This window comes from Canis aureus, chromosome 23 (assembly GCF_053574225.1).
Source record: "Canis aureus isolate CA01 chromosome 23, VMU_Caureus_v.1.0, whole genome shotgun sequence".
Lineage (NCBI taxonomy): Eukaryota > Metazoa > Chordata > Mammalia > Carnivora > Canidae > Canis > Canis aureus.
In genome coordinates this window covers 6,883,647-6,898,948 of record NC_135633.1, presented here as the reverse complement: position 1 = coordinate 6,898,948, position 15,302 = coordinate 6,883,647, and the positions used below count along the sequence as shown (strand labels likewise).

The window sequence follows — 15,302 nt, the reverse complement described above, 5'->3', positions numbered from 1 at the left end:
AGTTGTTCCCAATGAGAGAGACTGTACACCCATGGCAACCTTACGTTTCGTCACAGATCGAGAAACAGTCGTATGTGGAACACGCAGACAACTTTTGGAGAAGTTTACTCACTAGTGAATTGGTTTACCTTTGATTTTTGAGGATTGTGGCCAAATTCTAGGGAAACAGAACTTTAAGGATATTTGTTTTAGTACAACCACTAATAAATAATTAAGCCCAATCAAAGGATGAGTAGATGGAATGGATGTGAAGAAAAAACACTCTAGGCTAAAGGGCCAGCACTAGTTCAAGGCATTGAGACCTGAAAATAGTACTTTGTCTGCCAGATAGGAAGTGCATTTTATTTATTTGTTTAGCTTTTTGTTCATAATGAAAATACATGTTCATAGAAAATTCAAGTCGTATATAGAAGTAGAGAAAATTATTGTTAAAATTACTAGAAATAGAAATATCTTGGCCATGATTTTTCAGAATCTTTTGCTTCATGTGTGGGCATGTGTATTCATATAATTTTACATAACCGATATACATAGTTTTAAATCTACTCATTGTTTGTTAAAAAGTGAGTGACAAGACTCCTTCCAGAGCAATGGATATGGGAATGTGTAGGTATGTGTGTGTGTGTGTGTGTGTGTATTTATGACTGAATAGAATGAGTAGGACTTTATCACATTTTACCTGAGCACTTCTCTATTGAGACATTTAGGTCACTTCCACTTCCCCCCCACCATTTTATTGAGATTTATTTAACATATAACACTGTATCGGTCTAAGGTGTACAGCATGATGATTTGATGTATATGTATATATTGTAAAATGATTACCACAGTGAGTTTAGTTAGCATCATCACATCACATAGTATTTTTTCTTATGATGAGAGTATATAATGCCCACTCTTTTAACAATTTTAAATATACAATGCAATATTTTTAAGTATAATCACTATGCTGTACCTTATACGCCAAGAGTTTATTAATCTTATAGCCCCAAATTTGTACCTTTTGACCACTTTCACACATCTACCCCCAACTCCAGTAACCACCAATCTGTAATCTGTTTCTATGAGATTTTTTTTTTTAGATTCCACATATAAATGATATCCTACATATTTGTATTTCTGATTTATCTCATTTAGCATAACACCCTTAAGGTCTCTCCATGTTGTCATAAATGGCAGGATTTCCTTCTTTTTTATGGCTCAGTGTTATTCCCTGTCTATGTATATGCCACATTTTCTTTATCCATTTGTCATCCATTGAGTATCTCCCTGACTTGGCTATTGTAAATAATGCTGCAGTTAACATGGAGATGCAGATATCACTTCAAATTTGGGATTTTTGTTTCCTTTGTATATATACCTAGAAACAGAATTACTGGATCATATGGTAGTTGTATTTTTAATCTTTTGAGGAACCTCCATACTGTTTTCCTTAGTGGCTGTATCAATCTACATCGCCACAAACCGTGCACAAGAGTTCTCTTTTCTCTACATTCTTGCCAACACTTGTTAATCTCTTGCCTCTGGTGACAGCGACACTTCTAACAGGTGGGAAGTGATACTGTGGTCTCAATTTTCATCTTCCTGGTGATCAGTGATGTTGAGCCTCACTAATCCTTTTGTGTTGGTTAATTTTTTTAAGAGAGTGCAAGCACATATGTGTGCATGAGTGGGGGGCAAGGGGCAGAGGGAAAGGGAGAGAGAGAGAATCATAAAGAGGCTCCTTGCCCAGCACAGAGCCTGACTCGGGGCTTGATCTCTGAGATCATGATCTGACCCGAAATCAAGAGTTAGTTGCATAACCAAATGAGCCACCACCCAGGTTGCCTCCCATGTTGGCCATTTGGAAAAATATCTAATTAGATTCTGTGTCCCATTTTTTTATTGGATTGTTGTTTTGTTTTGTTTTCCTGTGGAGTTGTACAATTTCTTTATATGTGTGTGTATATATATATATATATATATATATATATACACACACATACATCCCTTATAAAATATGTAATTTGCAAATATTTTCTCCCATTCTGTAGGTTGCCTTTTCATTTTGTTAATGATTTCCTTTGCTGTGCTTTCTAGTTTGATGTAGTCCCATTTGTTTATTTTTGCTTTTGTTGCCTTAGGTGTTATGTCAAATCTTACAAATCATTGCTATGACCGATGTCAAGATGCTCATTACCACTATGTTTTCTTGCAGAAGTTTTATCATGTCAGGTCTTATGCTTAATCAGTCTAGAATCTGTTTTGAGTTGATTTTGGTATGTGGTCTAAGATAGGGATTCAGCTTTGTTTCTTTGCAAATAAATATCCAGTTAATTACAAAACCATTTGTTGAAGAAACTGTTCTTTCCCCATTGAAAGAACAGTTGAAAGAACATGGCTCTTTTGTCAAATATTAGTTGATCATTCATGGATGGGTTTATTTCTGGGCTCTTGATTTTGATGCATACATCCGTGTGTCTGTTTTTATGCCACTATTCTGTTGTTTTGATTACTATAGTCTTGTAATATAGATTACAAAATGTAATTACTATAGCTTTGAAATCAGGAACTGTGGTGCCTACTGCTTTGTTCTTCTTTCTCAAGATTGCTCTGACTATCCCAGGTCTTTTGTGGTTCCATACAAATTTTAATACTGTTTGTTCTATTTCTGTGAAAAATGTCATTGTTATTTTGATAGGGATTGTATCGAATCTGAAGATTTCTTGGGTAGTATGGACATTTTTACAATATTAATTCTTGTAGACTATAAGCATGGAATATCTTTCCATTTATTTATGTCTTTTTGAGTTTCTTTTATCTATATCTTGTAGTATTCAGTGTACATATCTTTCACTTCCTGGGTTAAATTTATTCCTAGACATTTTATTCCTTTTTATGCTACTGGAAATGGGATTCCTTTCTGATAGTTAGGTGGTTAGTGTATAGAAACAACTAATTTTTGTATATTAATTTTTATCCTCAAACTTTACTGAATTCCTTTATTCTATTTTTGGTGAGATCTTCAGGACTTTCTCTATATAATTTAATGTCATTTGCAAATAGAGACAGTTTTACTTTTTCCTTTCCAAACTGTATGTCATCTCTTTCTTTTTCTTAGCTAATTGCTCTACCTAGGATCTTAGTACTTTATTGAAAAAAAAAAAAAACTAGCAAGAATGGGCATCCTTGTCTTATTTCTGATCATTGAGGAAAACCTTTTAGCTTTTCACCACTGAGAATGATTTTAGTATGGGCTTGTCATATATGACTTTTGCTATGTTGATACATTCCCTCCATACCCATATTGAGAATTTTTATCATGAATTCTATTAAATGCTTTTGCTGCATCAGTTGAGATGACCATAATTTTTTATTACTCCTTTTTTTAATGTAGTAGACCACATTGATTGATTTGTGTATGTAGAACCATCCTTGTATCCCTGGAATAAATTTTACTTAGTCATAGTGTATGATCCTATTAATGTATTGCTGAGTTTGATTTGATGCTATTTTATTCAGGTTTTTTGCATCTCTGTTCATCAGGAATATTGGCCTGTAGTTTTCGTTTCTCCTCATGTCCTTGTCTTTTAGCACTTTTGACTATATCATGCCACTTTCTCTGGCCTTCAAAGTTTCTGCTGAAAAATTTGTTGGTGGTCTTATGAGGGTTCCCCTGTACATAACAAGATGTTTTCCTATTGCCATTCTGAGTCTCTGTTTGCCTTTAACTTTTGAGAATTTAATTACAGTGTGTCTTAGTGTGGGTCTTTTTGAACTCATTTGAAATGCTTCGGGCTTCCAGGAGTTTATAGATTCTTTTCTCCCCATGTTAGGGAGATTTTTCAACCATTATATCTTTGAGTAAGTTTTCTGCCCCTTTCTTACTCTCTTCTGCCTTTGAGAGCATTTTTAGTACACTATTGCATTCTTTAGTTCTCTCTTTAATATTTTCTGTCTCTTTCTTCAGATTTTCACTTTGTTTTATACATTGTTCTCCTCACCTTGGTGAGCATCTTTATGATAATTATTTTGAACTCTTTATCAGGTAAATCATTTATCTCCATTTCCTTAAGGTCATTTGCTTAGGTTTATTTTCTTTTTGTTTTGTCATTGATGTTGTCTAGAACCTATTCCTATGTTTCTTCATTTGCTTTGTCTCTCTATGTTGATAAAACAGCTATTTCTCCCAGTCCTGACCATGTGATTTGGTATAGGAGATGAATCTTTTGATCAATTCAGTCTGAACTCTTGGTTGTTTCTCTAAACTCTGTGATTGTCTCCACTGACTTCTTTGTCTTTAGTAGTTCCCAGTATTTGGGAGTATGCCAAAACCTGTCAGTGTCCCAAAGAGGGAAGAACTCAGTCAACACCTAGACGCAGGCTGGTTGGAAGCCAGACCTTCAGGAAGCAGCTTCTAAGTATGCAGGTAGATCTTTTTCAGGGAAAGATTGGAATATTAAAACACTGCTTAATTATTCTATGCTCTTAAAACTTTGTTCTCCTGGTAACAATGTATCTACTGAGTACATGAGTGAAGAAATGAATAATTGAGTAAAAGTCAACTGCCTCAGTTAATATTACATTTAAAAAATGAATAAATAAATGAGTGAAATATAACCTGTTCTTAAGAAGGTCACAATCTAATTGGGCCAGGATCTAATACATTCTCTCATTAAATTGTAAGTGCTGAGTACAGAGAAGGAAGGAATTACTTCTTGACTAGAGGAATTGAGATAACTTTTAGAAGATTTGGGATTTGTTTGGAATTTTTTAAAATAGGATTTTGATAGGGGATCCCTGGGTGGCTCACCGGTTTGGCCCCTGCCCTTGGCCCAGGGCGTGATCCTGGAGTCCCGGGATCAAGTCCCACGTTAGGCTCCTGGCATGGGGCCTGTTTCTCCCTCCTCCTGTGTCTCTGTCTCCATCATAAATGAATAAATTAAAATAAAATAAAAAAATAAAATAAAATAAAATAAAATAAAATAAAATAGGATTTTGATAGAGAAAAGGGTAGGAAAGGTTTCCCAAGGATAGAAAAATCTGGTGTGAGCATTAGCTTATCCTCTGTGCTTTCGTTGTAATGAACTATCTCTGAGAGTCCATTTAAGCTGAAAGTTTTGCCAACATCACTTCCTATGGGACATCATCCTCTTTCTCACAACTGCTTTCTTCACTTATGTCAATAGGTTGCTTTTGCTAAGTTTCTCTGGCTGTATATGTAGAGTCTCTCAAATGGCAGCAATGTTAGTATTCTCAGAGACTTCCATTTCGTCTATAATTCCATTTATGTTTTACCATCACTTTTCTTGCTGTATTTTCATCCTTGTTGATCAGTTCTATCTTTTGATATCTGTTTTTGTATGATGTCATATGGAATACCAGGAGAAAACACAAATGCATGCATTTCTATCTGTACATTAATGGAATAACAGATATGTGCTGTGGTTCAAATACCAACAGCATTTAAAGTGTTGGAATTGGTTACTAATCATGATACGTATCTGCTATTTATATAGTGATTTGTGATTTGAAGAACTAACAATAAAATTTGTACTTTATGCAACAGTTCACAGGTAATATACTGTGGTACTTGAAATTTGAGTCATGTTGGGGGACTGGTGTTATGTAACTAACCCACAGAAACGGAAATGTATGCATTTTGGAACTACACAAAGCAAAGAATACCTATGTTTATAAATATTTGGAGGAATAATATAATAAGCCATCCCATGCTCATAGATTGGAAGACTTAATATTATTAATTTTTCCATCTACCCACAGTGATCTAAATATTCAGTATATTCTCTACCAAAATCCCAATGGCATTTTTTTATGGAGTAGGAAAAACAACTGAAAAAAGGACGTGGAACCACAGAAGTCTTGAATTATCCAAGCCAATCTTGAGAAAGAACAAAGCTAGAGACATCACACTTCTTGATTTCAAAATTACAAATCTACAGTAATCAAAATAATATGACACTGGCATAAGACAAATATACAGACCAGTGGGACAGAATGAAATTCAGAATAAAACCCATACATATATGGTTAACTAATCTTCAGCAAGAGTTCTAAGCATACACAATGGGGAAGGGATAGTCTCTTCAACAGATAGTGCTGATAAATTAGATAACCACATGTGAAAGAATGAAACTAAATCATTATCTTATGCTATGCACAAAAATCACCTCAAAATTGGATACAATCTTAAATGTAAAATCTGAAACTATATAAAACTTCTGGAAGAAAATTTAAGGAAAAACTTCATGACATTGATCTTGGCAAAATGATTTCCTAGACCTAACACCAAAGCCCAGATGGCAAAAACCAAAAACAAGCTGACTACATCAAGGTAAAAAGTGTCCATGCAGCACAGAAAGCAGCATGTTAAAAAGACAACCCATGGAATGGCAGAAAATATTTGCAAATAATGTATCTGATAAGGGTTAATCTTCAAAATACATAAGGAACTCCTGTAACTCAATAGTGAAAAACCCTAATAACCTGATTTTAAAATGGACAAAGAACTCAAATTAGACATTGTCCAAAGAATATATACAAATGTCCAAAGAATATATATAAATGGCCAATAAGTATATGAAAAATGCTTAGTATCACTAGTTACCAGGGAAATGCAAACCAAAACCACAATGAGATGTCATCTTACATCTGTCAAGGTGGCTATTACCAAAAACCAAAGACTCGAGCTGATGAGGATGTGGAAAATTATAATTATAATTATAATTATTTTTTCTACATTGTTAGTGGGAATGCTAAATGATGCAGCCGGAAAACTTATGGAAATTCCTCAGAAAACTAAATATAGAACTACTATATGATCCAGCAATACTCCTTCTGAGTATTTACTCCAGATAACTGAAATCAGGATCTTGAATAGGTGTTGGGACTCCTATATTCATTGCAGTACTATCCACAATAAGCGAGATGTAGACACTACCTAAATGTCCATTGATGAATGGATAAAGAAATTGATATATATATATATATATATATACACACACATATACTGTTGATATATATAGTTATACTATTCACCCTTGAAAAGAAGGAAATTCTGCAATATGCGAAAACATGGATGAACCTTGAAGACATTACAGTCAGTTCCAGTCACAGAGAAATCCTTCATGGTTCCATTTATATGAAATATCTAAAATAGTCATAATTATAGAATCAGGAGAGTGGAATAGAGATTGTTGGGGGTTAGGGGATGTGAGGTAAAAAGGGAGTAACTAATCATTGGGCAGATAGTCTCAGTTACGGAAGATAAATAGCACATCTAAAGCTCTAGAGATGTGCTGTGCAACATTGTGCCAATAGTCAACAATAAGGTATTGTAAAATACCTTAAATAAATTTAAAATTTGTTTAAGAGAGTAGAAAGCAGGTTAAATGGCCTTAGAATAAAATATTTTTTAAAAACAACAAGGAAAAGAGGCGCCTGGGTGGCTCAGTCAGTTAAGCATCTGACTCTTAATCTCAGCTCAGATCTTGATCTCAAGGTTGTGAATTCAAGGCCCCTATTGGGCTCCACACTTTGTGTGGAGCCTCCTTTGGAAAAATTAAGAATTAAAAAAAATTAAAAATTAAAATATAAGTAGGTAGGGAATGAGTCAGATGAAATAAAATTTGAATCACAGGCGATAGAATTATAAATTCATATGGATTGTGTTAGTGTTCCATTCTTAGATATATACTCGGGAAAGACATGCATATGCCCACCAAAAGCTATAGTACAAGAATATTCACAGCAACACTATTTGTAATAGCAAAAAAACCCGGCAATGGCCCAAATGTCCATGGACCTGAGAATAAACAAAACTGTGATCTACTTAAATAATGGAATACCATACAACAATGAAAATAACGCAGCAATATGGATTCAGTTTACTAGAAGAATCGAACCAAAACAAAGCCTAATGCAGAAACTACCTGCTGTATGGCGCCATTTATGTAAAGTTCAAAGACAGGAGAAGCTATCCTATAATATTTGAAGCTAGGATGCTAGTTACACTTCTGTCTTAGAAGATCATAAGGGAGTGTTTCTGGAGGTGCTGGTCATGTTCCATTTTTTTATATTAATGCTGATTACACAAGAGTGTTTATTTTGTGAAAATTCCTTAAATTATTCAGTTCTGTTTTATGTACTTTTCTGTAAATATGCTTCAATTGAAAGTTTATTATAAATTATATATTTAGAGAGAGAAAGAGAGAGAGATACAGAGAGACAGAGACAGAGAGACAGAGAGAACCAGAGGCAGACACAGAGACACAGACAGAGATTGTGCTATGGGAATGGCTCTCATGTTTTCCTTAAATTTACCTGAGCCTGAGAAACTGATATAATTGCAGGAATGATTTCAGTAAAAAACATGCAAACAAAAAATCTAGGTGTTAGTAAAAAGTTAAGTCTAAATATAAGTTCAGATTATCTGAATGGAAAGAGAGTACTGTTGCCTGAGATTTTTTTTCTTGCATGGACTGCTACGAAATTAACTTGAATTTTTATATATGAGTTATTTCAGTGTTATTACATGGTCTTAAGCCAACATAGTAGTGACATTCAACCAAATGGTTTTCCAAAGTAGAGGAAAAAAAAAAAAAAACTGGTTATTTTGTTATTTACTTTATTTCTTCATCTATTGATTACATTTGCTTTTATACATTCCTTTGCCTACAGTCACATTGTTTTTGGAGTTTTGGAAACAACGACAAGCCAGAATGGAATATGAGTGGGACCTGGTGGACTTTGAGGAGGAGCAGCAGCAGCTTCAGCTGAGACCTGAATTTGAAGCTATGTGTAAACACAGGAAGATGAATGCAGTGACTAAGGTAGATCAGGGAACCAAAAGGGGTGGCATTTCTCGGTGAACACACTGTGTGCAATTTGATTCTCAACCCTGTAAGGTAAGCGGGACCTCCAGTCTGGCCTTGTTCTATAGGCCAGTGGTTCTCAAACTTTAGTCGGCATTAGAATCACCCGGAAGGGCTGGTTAAAACTGGCCTGTTGCCAGGCCCCAACCCCAGAGTTTTCTGAGTCTGCATAGGTATGGGGTGGGGAGGGACCTGAACATTTGCATTTCTAACTTGTTCATAGGTTACTGCTTTAGAAACAACAGCTCTAGGCCTTTTTTTTTTTTTTTTAACATATTTTGTAAAGCCAGAGCTAACCTTGTCATAGTCGTGAATAATAGTTTTGCATTATCAGAATAAAATCCAAATCAGTTAAAAGAAAAAAAAAGTTGCCTCAAAATAATAATATATATTTTAATTTGCCTTTAAAATGTTCTCCAACGCGGGTGCCTGGGTGGCTTCGTGGGTTAAGCAGAAAGCCTGCTTCTCTCTCTGCTTCTGCCCCTCCTGCCACTCATGCACTCCCCCCGCTCTCTCAAATAAATAGATAAAATATTTTTAAAGATTCTCCAACATATAAATCTTATAATCTTCAGTACTTGTTTCTAATATATGTTTCAAATATATAAAAAAAAAGGAGATAGAAAAGTATAGTGAACCCCAGGAAGGACCCATCAACCAGCTTTAATTAATACTGATTTCTGGACAGTCTTGTTTTATTTACCCTTTCTCCTCCCTGCCACTAGATTATTTTGAAGCAAGTACAAGGCATCGTATCATGAAATAACATCATTTTGTAATAAGTTAAATAAAAGGAAAATGGAAAATTATGTGTATGCAGTGGACTTAGCATATAAATATATACGTATGGAAATGATACTAAGTTAATATGCCCAAATAAAAATGGTATTGTATTAAGATAGTGAGCTTATGAGTGATTGTTTTATTAGGCTAAATTTTATTCACCTAGTCCCTTTAAATTTATCATAATGGGAAGATCTTTGCACTGGTGTTTGGACAGCAAAGTCTAGATTTGGGATCCCTCTCTGGCGAATCACCTATACATTGTTGACTGAGTAATTTGACTCCTTGGTACCCTTTTTTTTTTAATGTGAAAATGCAAGGTACTTTGCCTTCAAAGACCAGATTCTTGGCCACATAGTCTTAGTGTCCCTACCTTTCCATCATCTACAATATCTGTGTGGCCTGATGCTGTTAAAGGGAGAATAGAATATGTCTGTAACATAATCTTTTCAGCAGAATTTCCTGCTGTGTTCAGGACACTATTCTTATAGTATAATACTCAAAATTATTTTCACAGTTTAGGCACTCATACATTCACTAGACATTTATTAACTTTTATTAAGACATTACAGAAAACTCAGTAAATGAGCAAAGGGAAAAAACACCTCAGAAAATATATTAGCCACTTGGGTGGCTGGATGACAATAAGAAAATATATTAAAGGAGACATTGCCATAATAATGACATGATATGTATCTGTTCACATTTCCTGGTGTAAAAAAGAAACTAAAAAGAGGCCTAAAATTATTGCCATAAAAACAAGGTGTATTGAATGTTTACATTTGAAACCAGCTGAAAAACAGTATGGATTGATTATCTGTGAATTATCCACTTTAATGGTTTGGAAATCAAATATTTTGATTTACTTGCAGCACTTCTTGCGTGGTTAATATGACCAGAGACCTCACGTTTGAGTCTGTATTGGGAACACATACGTATATGCATGGACACACAACGCATGTACGAACAAACCCGCATACACAAGCAAGTACATTTTGGACACACACATGCACACACATTCAGTAGTGCTCTTAGACAGTTGTTCCTTCTGTTGAGTTCTCTTTGCACTCAATCTTCCCTAAAAATCCTCAAGGTATAAAAACCCTCCCTAAACTTCCTATCCTCTAGGTAGAATTACATGATTTAGATTTCTGCTGACAGCTATTTTCTACTCTGCGGCAATTTTTCTTGGCTAGGCTCTAACTGCCTCTTGATATAGCTAAGAATTCCAGCTGATGTGTAATTCATATCTTCCATTAATGACTTAGAAAAACATTAAGGTAGAATTGTCTGGTCCCCTGACCTGTGTGGAGGAACACAATCCTGTAAATATAAAGATGACGGCCTATTTAATATCATGCGTAGCAATTACGGAGCAATGCAGTTCGATTCAATTCAGTTAGAGTAAAACTGTAAGATCACTAAAGCACGTCCACTTAGGCAGCAGCCCTCAGGTTTTGACCTTGTTTCCTGTCGACCAAGCCCAGAATACCACTTTAGGTCAACACTGAGGATATAGTGTGTATCCATAATGTCTCATATTATGTGTGAAATATCTCACCCAAGAGTGCTCAAGGTCTCTACTGGAAGAGGAGGAGCCATTGCTAGAATATAGCATTCCACGATCTTTAGTGGACTCTGGGGGAGGTTTCTACTTTAACTGGGTTTTGTGGTCTTGACTATGCTTGGAGTCCCAACTTTGAAGGTAGATTTTGAATTTTTCTGTGATTTATTCAAAATTGCAGGAAATGGAACCATACATGCCTCTATGTAGTCGTCTTCCATGGTACTTTTTATCAGGAGCTACGGTGACATTATGGGTGAGCATTCTTATAAAACTGCTCTTGTCTCATTGCTGTGTAGTCATATTAGGGCTAACTCAGCAGTTTCATCTGCAGTGGCTCTTGAGCCCCTCTCCTCCCTCCCCTTCCCCAATCTTTTTATCTTGAAAAGAGCTCGTATGGAAAATAAAATGTGATCTACATGGATGTGTTATAATTGAACCTTGGAAAAAGAGCTGTGGGGAGAGAATAGTGCTTCATCTTAGAGCCTGCCCTATGCCCTCTCCCAGCACTTCATTAATTCTTGAAGCCAGAACAGTGTAACAAACGATTTGTTTGCAGACTATATATGTTTTTTTTACAAATATCATTAATTTATCTTTATCTCCACTTAATCTACACAAAATGCAAAAAAAAGCATATACGATTTATTTTCTTGCCGAGATAAATAGAAGAAAGTATTGCTTCTACTTGAAGAATTTAATTAGAATATCCCATTGTGAAGGACTCACGTTTTTTCCATGCCTTTTAGCTAATAGATTCGTCTATCACCAATTTGTTTCCTGTCCTCCACTTTCCAAATATATGTCCTCTCACAGTAGGCCTTTAATCTTAGGAAAAGAAGCAGTGTTACCCTCTGAGAGTTTAGCATGTTGAAGCATAAATAATTAGCAGCTGTTGACATGAGCTTATTAACCTTACCAGTTCATAGTATCCCATATTTTTTATCTTTAGTATTTCTAGTTAAAGGTATTGATTTTTCAATTTTAACTGTGTGTTTTCTTAGGCAATGTAATAGTCACTGAGGAGAAGTGATAGAAGTAAAAAGGTGGGGGCAATAATCAACTCAGGGCACTGCTTGAGAAGTGACCTAGAGTGTGGTCCCAGAAAGATGATTCTATCTTTTATTTCTAGTACTCATTCTATTTGATTTGATCCCTCAACTTTCACAGTCAGATTTTCCAAACATCAAGATAAAGGTATCCCCAGATCTTTGTGCTTTTGCAATATGGGAAGTGCTTAAAATTTATGCAGAATCTATCCAAATGTCTAAACTACTGGACATATCAGACCACAAATGGCAACATTCTGAGGGGAAATGAAATAGAATGAGTAAATGTGTTCTTGGCAAAGGACATGGCCTTCACACTATCTGTTTAATTACAACGTGGGACAGAGGTTGGCAAATGTTTTCTGGGAATGGGCCAGATGTATTTTAGGCTTTGTGGGCCACAAATAGTCTCTGGCATGTAATCATCTTTGTTTTTTCTGAAACCTTTAAAAAAAGCAAAAAACCATTTTTAACTCAAGAACTGTACAAGAGCAAGTAAGGCCATGGGCAGGATTTGGCCTTCTGGCTAGTTTTCCAAGGCTTGGTAGATGACAGGCCTAAAGGATGGGCAATGTTTTAGACTCACCCAGCTGCTACCATATGCATTGTCTTCCCTCCAACCCTTTTGCCTTGTCAGGGCTTCTTTCCCGACATCTCTGGTGAGAGACTGGCTCGGTCTGCTTTCCAAGTCAGAGTGCTAATCTTAACATAATGAGACGAAGAGGAGCGTATGCTTCAGAAGTGCATGCGCAGATGTACAGAGACCCGAATGACTGACTCCTTGTTTCCCATTTCCAGATGGCTCTGGTCATCGCGTGTATGGTTGCTGTGATTGTGTACCGCCTGTCAGTGTTTGCCACATTTGCTAGTTTTATGGAAAGTGAAGCTTCCTTGAAACATGTCAAAAGTTTCCTCACTCCCCAGATAACCACATCACTCACCGGATCCTGCTTGAACTTTATCATCATCTTGATCTTGAATTTCTTTTATGAAAAGATATCTGCCTGGATTACAAAAATGGGTAAGCTGACCAGGTCATCTGTGTGACACTGAAAATGTTCGTAACAGTGCTATACATCCATTTTGGACCATCCCAAATGGGATCCCAAAAAATAACCATTTTTTTTAAAGGCAGTTTTTAAAGGCACTTTCAATGACAGTTTTGCTCTATAGGTAGATGCAGAAGCTGGTAGTCAGGATCCCCTAACAGCCATATTTAGGCCCATTATGGTGGAAGCAAGAAAAAGAACTAAACAGAAGAATTAGGACTCTATAGATCTTTTTGAGTATTCTCATCTTAATCTTCCCTTGATCAGACTGGTTGAATTTTAAGTAATATCCTCTCTTTACTCAAGACACAGATAATTTTTATGTGTATGGTTTTTGTAAGTGACTTGATTTTGACAGGCAGGAAAAACAGAACAATCAGCTCCTCCTGAATAAGTCTAAAACGTAGTGCTTTTCTTTTCAGTTGCCATAGGTCTTAGACCCTAGATTATTTTCCTTTTTAAATTAATTAATAATTAATTTTTAGGCAGAGAGAAATAGGAGTGTGCATGCACGTGGTGACAGAGGTGGGGGCAGAGTGAGAGGGAGAGAAAATCCTAAGCAGGCTCCATGCCTGGCACGGAGCGCTATGTGGGGCTTGAGATCACGGCCCTGAAATCATGACCTGAGCCGAAGTCAAGAGTCAGACTCTTAACCAACTGAGCCACCCAGATGCCCCTCTTTTCCTTTCAAATGATTAAAAGTTCTACAGCTGTGAGGGATGGTGAAGGGGTGAGAGTTGAAGTGGGAGATTCAGTCAGGGAGAGGAGCGCAGCGCACAGTGGCTTCTGATCTTGCCCCCAGCAAGTTGGAAGTGAGAGCTGAGCTGCCACCCCAGGCCTCCGCATCTCTTCTCCCTGCTTGGTCCCCTTCTCGAAGTCAGCACACCATCACTGCACTCATTACTGAGCACCAGATACACACTAGGAAGCAACTTTGATCAAATGCTATCCTCAGATTGCTAGTTCTCACTCAATGTTACTGCTTTTTTTTCTGTTAATTAAAGAAAAATCTAGCAGATAGCACTTAACAAAGCATCTAAAAAATAAATTTTCAGTGATAAAAATCACTTGTATATGCAGTAGAGATTTTGTAAGAATGCAGCTAAGTTTCACTATATGGGAGGAATTATCTGTGTCTTTAAAATAATATGTGTTACCATTTCAGTATCATTGAAGCTGTCACCAGTTTGACTGGATCAGCTTGTGGTGCTGGGAGATCATCAGCTCAAAAATACACATTCCCTGACTCTCTTACACCTTCTGATGCTTCTCTGTGATGTTGTGGGAATCTGATTTGGTTTTTTTTAATCTTTGGAATTCACTAGTGATAGATCCTGGTCATGCATTTTAAATAAAGGAGAGAGAGGGATCCCTGGGTGGCACAGCGGTTTGGCACCTGCCTTTGGCCCAGGGCGCGATCCTGGAGACCCAGGATCGAATCCCACATCGGGCTCCCGGTGCATGGAGCCTGCTTCTCCCTCTGCCTGTGTCTCTGCCTCTCTCTCTCCCACTGTGTGCCTATCATAAATAAAAAAATAAATAAATAAATAATAATAAATAAATAAATAAATAAATAAGAGAGAAAATGTATTATTGCTGCCACCATTTGTATGACAGTATTTTCAAAATTGGTATAACCATTTAATTCATGAAAGGAAAACACAATGTAGCTTGGAAATCATCCTCTGTCCTTGAAGATACCCTTTACGTTGTTTAAATGTGATTGACAACAGACAAGAAGGAGAGAGAGAGATCTGATATGTTCACAGGGTATCAGCGAGGGTACAGGGTGAGCATAAGCCTCTCCAGGCTGATATGGGTTTGAATTCCGTGTTCTGTGTGACTCCAGGCAAGTATTTTACCTCTGTAAAAATAGTAATGACTGCTTCCTAGGCTTCTCCGGTGATTAGGTTAGTATGGAGTCTCTAACAGCCGAGCACAAATCTGTAGTTACTTAACGCTGGTCTGTTAGGACAAAGAGTGG

At 36.4% G+C, this 15,302-nt stretch overlaps 1 protein-coding gene across 5 annotated transcripts in view; it reads left to right on the top strand.

Annotated features, from left to right (window-relative positions):
- Positions 1-15,302, top strand: part of ANO5 (anoctamin 5) — a 94,885-nt gene that overhangs the window by 58,797 nt on the left and 20,786 nt on the right. For all 5 annotated transcript variants that reach the window (XR_013361889.1, XM_077866203.1, XM_077866200.1 and 2 more), the window contains 3 exons: positions 8,680-8,831; positions 11,402-11,476; positions 13,068-13,290. Coding sequence is in view for 4 of the 5 variants with exons in the window: in XM_077866203.1 (XP_077722329.1) it covers positions 8,680-8,831; positions 11,402-11,476; positions 13,068-13,290 (450 nt within the window). In the remaining variant the exon portion in view is untranslated. The remainder of the gene's footprint in view (positions 1-8,679; positions 8,832-11,401; positions 11,477-13,067; positions 13,291-15,302) is intronic.